This window comes from Fusarium poae, chromosome 2 (assembly GCF_019609905.1).
Source record: "Fusarium poae strain DAOMC 252244 chromosome 2, whole genome shotgun sequence".
Taxonomy (NCBI): Eukaryota; Fungi; Ascomycota; class Sordariomycetes; order Hypocreales; family Nectriaceae; genus Fusarium; species Fusarium poae.
In genome coordinates, this window is record NC_058400.1 from 9,768,138 (window position 1) to 9,774,137 (window position 6,000).

The following is a 6,000-nucleotide window of genomic DNA, read 5'->3' on the forward strand; positions in this document are numbered from 1 at the left end:
CATCGTATTGCAAGATATCGATTTCGGCAGAACGGACTATTACTCCCATTCGGGGCTTCACGCCGTGAATTCCAACAACCAAATCCGTGAGTCACAGTAGGCTATGTCTCATAGTTAAGCTTACAAAGACAGAACATACGGAGGACTGCCTTATTTATATGCTATAGGCATAAGAGTGAAATTAAGGATAGAAAGTAGATTTCTACGGCGTTTATATAAGCCTTATCGCGGTCTATTAGGATAACCGATAGAAGCCTTATATGGCAGAGTTTATATAGGGACCTAAGCCGGTCTAAGGCCCATATGTAGTCCTGCTCAGTCTTGCCGCTAAGGAATATAAAGGCTATATAGAACGATTGCTGGCAGGCATTAACGCCAATCATATTAAGTAGTAGCATTCTATATTCATTTATCTTATATATACAGTTAAGGAAAAGCAGATCTAGATAGACCTAAAGGTATACTAATGACTCTGGATGGGCGAATAATACTGCTGTAATTCGGTTATCCAAATTAAGCTGCATTTGGTTCTAGAACCTGTGACGGTTGGGTTCCCAAGGGATAACCTAGTCCGTACTAGGTTTATGTTGGCAGATACGTAGGGCGTTGTGATACTGAGCGTAGCGAAGTGTCACGTCTCTTAATAGTGAATAGAGCGGGTAAGGCGTATTCAGGTAAAGATGTTTTATTGATAGCTGGTGAGCTAATTTCTATCTAGTGCTAAGAGAATGTATATATACTTGAGGGTTTGTAAGTGATCAGTGAAGTTATCGTAGGATCAGTACTGAGTCGGATGGATCAGTACTGATCGTGTTGGATCAGTGCTGAGTGTAGAGTCTTGGCACTGATCGTGTCAAGTGACTAGGGTGAGTGATTGGAGAAAAATATGGGGACGTATGCGGGGTGACTAAGCAAGCTATCCGTTAGATCGTAACAGAACCCTTCCTTATCCAGTTGGTTAGTAAAGGCATATATAGTGCTTTAACCCTTATAAAGCTCTCGTTTGCTATTTGCGATATGATTATAAATATCTTGCTGCATTATAATAGTGTTTAAATTCTGGCGGATATAAGTCCTAATATCCTTTGGCGCTACTCCTGCATTCATAAGGCGGCTAACTGTTGACTTGTCTGCATTAGAGAGCTGCCGATGGACTGTGTAACGGTTGCACCTAACCGTTAGGCCACAGGGCAAAAGATCGGGCTATAATCACTATGCTAGCGATTACAGTGGTGCTTACAGCTACCTATAGGGGCCGATCGTAACAGACTGGATGGGCCGATTTATGCCAGCTTGGCTTATAGTTATATAAATAAAACCGGCTATTTAGATGATGCCTTAAAGACCAAGTCGCCTTATCTAGGGATTCCTTTGCAATAATTAAGAACCGGCAATTAGTTTCTTATATAGTAGTCTTATACTGGCGATCTTTTAATACGCTAGGTGTAACGGTTGCACCTAACCGCTAAGCCACAGGGCAAAAGATCGGGCCATAATCACTATGCTAGCGATTACAGTGGTGCTTACAGCTGCCTATAGGGGCCGATCGTAACACTAGGCAGATAATACTATTGATCGTATATATAGGTAATAATCTGCCTGCCGCTAGTTAATTGTAAAGATCTTCTAGTTATAAATACATAGGTATCCTCTTAGTACTGCCTACTTATTAATAGCGGCAAGTAGAGCCTCTCGTGAATTGTATATACCCTCTGGCAGGAGTATATCATTAGGAAACGTCGCTTAGGCTATAATAAAGCCTATACCTAGGGACTACAGTTATGACGAGTAAAAGCAGTAATAGGTGCAGCCTATAAAAACCGCAACAGTGGAGTTTAGGCGAAATTAAGGGCTGACATAATCCGCACGCCTACGCGTTCAGGAGTGGAGGCGCGCCTAGGCGTGTCCCTATTGGGCCCCTTACGTAACCAGTAAAAAATTCCTCTAAATTAGGATATCTATAGATCTAATAGGCTTATATAAGCAACAAAAACACTATTAAATAGCCCTTTTTTTAAGCTATTTAATAGTATTAGTTATATCTTAATAGTATTTTTAAAAAAAATTTATATTTAATAAAAAGGTTTTTTTCTTTAAGAAATATCTCTTTTTTATCACAGCCTGAAGCCTAAAGCCTGAACTGATCCTGATCTGAGGGCGCTATAGCTATATATATGAGAATGCAGTGTAAGGTCAGGGACCTTACATCCTAGTCTTTTGCCATTTAGTGCAGCGGTAAGACCCTGAATGCATCCAGGGACCCTGGCCGTGACATTTTTTTTTTCTTTTTTTTTACTATTTCTATTAATTATACTCTATATATAAAAACTGCTTATAAATTAAGCTAAAAATATAAAACAAATCCTTATTTATAGCTACTTATATTAATATTAAGAAATTAAAATTCTTTTTTTAATAGCTATTTTAGTTATTTTTTTATTAGCTTTTAAAGTATCTGTCTCACCCTTTTTGCCCTGTCTCACACTTTTGTGGCCAACTAAGCTTGCTTAATTGGTACCTCCTCCCGGCTAGCCAACGAGTAAACTTATCTAAGTTAACTTAACTGATAACTGACAGGTGTGTGGTCCCTGGGGCTGAACGCGGTAAAGATGAACCGTCCAGGACCGCTCAATGTTGCTCGCGGTCCAGGCCTGGAAGCTAAGTCGATCTAGGATATGGTCCTGCAGCCAGTGGCTCTCAGGGAAGCCGCGTCCTCTGCTATGCTGGATTTCCTGGGGGTGGACTTCCTTTAGGTGCCGAGAGAGAACCTCGAGACTAGTCGATTGGAGCCCACAATGCCTGCAGGCGGCGCCCTGCTGGATGCGGAGGTGAGGGTGGGGTGAAGAGCCATCCGGCCGCACTGGCAGTGTCTTTGGGTCTGGAAGGCGAAGAGCTCGGATGAATGGGCCAAGCCCTCGACGAGCCAGCTTGGAGATACCATGCCACTCTCCGAGGTGCCGCGAGATACGGTCTCCATCGGCCTTGAGGGCGAACTTGCATTGAATGCATAGGATCGCTGGCTCAGGCTGGTTGAGGTAAAGTCCGAAGCGGTCGAGCTGCTCCATCATTGTTCACTTTTGCGAAGAGGATAGCTAATTAAGAAGATGATTGCTAGTCGATATTGGGCTGTTTAGGAAGGAGGGCTCTTTTCACTCTTTGACTTACCTCCTTGAGAGGAGAAAGGAGGAGGGCACGGGTAGGGATCCCTTGCTCCCTTGTGGGGTCTACCTGGCTACCGTGATGGCTCCTATGCCTACTCTGGACTTGAACAGGGTGATGATTGGCTGGATTGATCTTACCTAGGGAAAACGGGCCCCATTCCCAAATAATCCCTGGGAATGGGCCCCGTTCCCGAGGTGGTAGTAGACAAGGATGGTTGGGGATAGGTGATTGGCGCAGAAGCGGGAATGGGGCGCGTTCCCGACTTGAATACCTGGTAGGGATCACTTCCCTCCTCGTAAAAACTCCTTGTCATTTAATCCCTCACGAGAACCAAAACATAATCTCTAACCGAAAAGTCCCATCGCTTGGAACCGAGCGCCTGGAACAACCCCTCACAGACCCATATCATTACCCCATCGCGTTTCAATAGAGGAGCCCAAGTCGGCCGATCCTTTCACAGTTTTACGGTATAGCAAATCTTAATCCGTAGCTTAAATCCCACTCGGCTGCAACGCTTGACGGTCTCGGTTTTATGCATGGTCTGTTTATGGTTCAAGGGTCCACTGCTATCCTGTATCAGGAAGTGCGCCGTCATGCCCCCAAGTTTAGTCCCGGCAGTCTCTGCAAGATGCTAGGCTATTTCAAGCTAAGATGGAAAACCTTTTCCTAGGTTCACATCGGAATCTGATAATCTTATCTCGAGTAGGAAGTGATTGATAAACTTGGCATTTCCTGATTGATAACTGCAAGAGGCTCTTGCATTCACACACGCATACTCACGTCAATTTTCGAGATGGGTGCCAAAGTAGGATTCGCTGCCAGCGCGCGTCGTAAGTACACACTTCAGTGATGGGCAGACTGGGACTGATTTATGCAGAGTTCTTCCTTGGTGGTGAGGCTACGTCCAAAGAAGAAAGGAAGCTTGTCAGAAAATTAGGTACGCAAATCCGACAAACATTTTGGTTGTATGCATTGACTTCGTCGTAGATTTCTTTATTCTTGTCCGTAACCCTTACGAAAGTAACCCACTATCACGCTGACATGTTGTAGACCTACTGCTGTTTCAGCTACTTTTTCAACTTCCTTGGTAAAAATCCCTTTGATTCCAGCATGCACCTTCATCACTAACCAGCTATACAGATCGTTCCGCCTTCGCAAATGCCTACGTATGTTCACATGATGCCCGTGTATGCCTTTTGACTGATGGTTCAGGTTGCTGGTCTTCGTGAATCACTCAACATGAGTGGCCACGATTACAATAATGTTCTTTCTGTCACAACCGCTGGGTATGTCTTGCACCTTGAACTATCGTGTATACTCTAACTCGTCTCAGAATGGCTATTGGTCAACTTCCCAATGGTATTATTATCCAAAGGGTCAAGCCTCGTATCTGGCTTCCCTCTATGGTCGTCTTTTGGGCTGCTATGACTGTAAGATAGTCGATTTCTGCTTTTAGTATCTTAAGCTTATCTATGCCAGATGCTGAGTGCTGCTGTTACCAATGTCACCCAACTTTGCGTCATCCGTTTCTTCCTTGGTCTTGCCGAAGCGAGTACATACTCTGGCGCCATGTATATCATCGGAGCATGGTACAAGCCTGAAGAAATCCAGAAGCGAACCGCTTTGTTTGGCGTATCTGGTCAGATTGGTACCATGTTTGCTGGTGTTATGATGACGGCTATCCACAAGGGTATGAGAGGAATGGCCGGACTACAAGGTTGGCAGTGGGTTTTCATTATCGGTAAGTAAAAGTATACTTGATCTAAGAAGTGCTGGGCTGATTTGACCAGATGGTATCATTACTCTTCCCATTGCCGTCTTTGGGTTCCTTTATTTCCCTGATACGCCCGAGAATACTAAAGCCAGCTATTTGTCTGAGTCGGAGCGAAAATTGGCCCTCTCCCGAGTTCCTAGAATTGCTGAAGGAGGCCATAACATTATGCCCATGTCGCTCCTCAAGAGAGTCTTCCTGACCCCCATGTTGTAAGTTCTTTGTACTTCAAATCCGCTTACTGAGCAGCACTAATACAGACATCAGCTGGATTCTCTTCTTCTGGTCTCCCGTCTGTGCCAGCACGGAAGGTTTCCCTTTCCAAAACAGCTTTCTCCTCTGGCTCAAGTACTATAACGACCAGTTCTCTCAGACCCAGATCAACACGTATCCTCTTGGCGTTCAAGCCGTTGGTATTTTGGCAAACATGGTCGCCGCTTGGTACATGGATGCTACTGGACAGCGAGTACCAATGGCTATCGCCTGCATCATCCTCCAGATTGTCGTGGGATCCATGCTTCTTGTCAAGAACCTGTCAGTGGGTGCAACAATGTTTGCATTCTATCTTGCTGGTTCTGCCTACATGGTAAACCCACTCATCTTTGGTTGGGCGAACATCATCCTGCAACGAACTGGTGATGATGCTCTACGAAGTATCACGCTTTACTGCATGAATATCGGTTCCATGTCGATGTGGACCTTTTGGGGTATTATTTTCTACAGTGCTGCTGATGCACCTTACTGGAAGAAGGGTTCCATTGCTCTTCTGGGCGGCTGCGGTGTTATGTTTTGCTATATGTGGCTCGTCGTTTACGTAAGTTCTCATTAACTATCATCTGAGATACCAGTTACTGACACCATATAGGTTGACAGAAAGACGATGAAGAAGCATGGAGATGGAATGGGTGATACGGAGGAGCCTCTGGAAGCTGGTGAGGATGAGAAAAAGCCTGCCACCCCGGTGGTAACAGAGAAGCAGACTAGCACATAATTTGGAGGAGTATGCAAAGGCGAGAAAATGTGTACTTACGGAATGATGCAGTGATGTTATTGGATTGGATTGGAGC

General features: G+C 44.7%; 2 protein-coding genes across 2 annotated transcripts; one reads left to right on the forward strand and one right to left on the reverse strand.

Annotated features, from left to right (window-relative positions):
• Positions 1-2,497: 2,497 nt before the first annotated feature.
• FPOAC1_007304 (uncharacterized protein) lies at positions 2,498-3,068 on the reverse strand (the record flags this gene model as incomplete). The annotated part of the gene is made up of 2 exons (XM_044851772.1): positions 2,498-2,502; positions 2,576-3,068. The coding sequence occupies 2 exons, from the start codon at positions 3,066-3,068 to the stop codon at positions 2,498-2,500; spliced, it is 498 nt and encodes a 165-aa protein (XP_044710484.1).
• An 887-nt stretch (positions 3,069-3,955) lies between these two features.
• Positions 3,956-5,924, forward strand: FPOAC1_007305 (uncharacterized protein; the record flags this gene model as incomplete). The annotated part of the gene is made up of 11 exons (XM_044851773.1): positions 3,956-3,992; positions 4,040-4,099; positions 4,150-4,163; positions 4,213-4,249; positions 4,303-4,328; positions 4,375-4,448; positions 4,496-4,592; positions 4,642-4,903; positions 4,953-5,145; positions 5,201-5,747; positions 5,799-5,924. 11 exons carry the CDS (start codon positions 3,956-3,958, stop codon positions 5,922-5,924), a joined length of 1,473 nt encoding a protein of 490 aa, XP_044710485.1.
• Between the last annotated feature and the right edge of the window lie 76 nt (positions 5,925-6,000).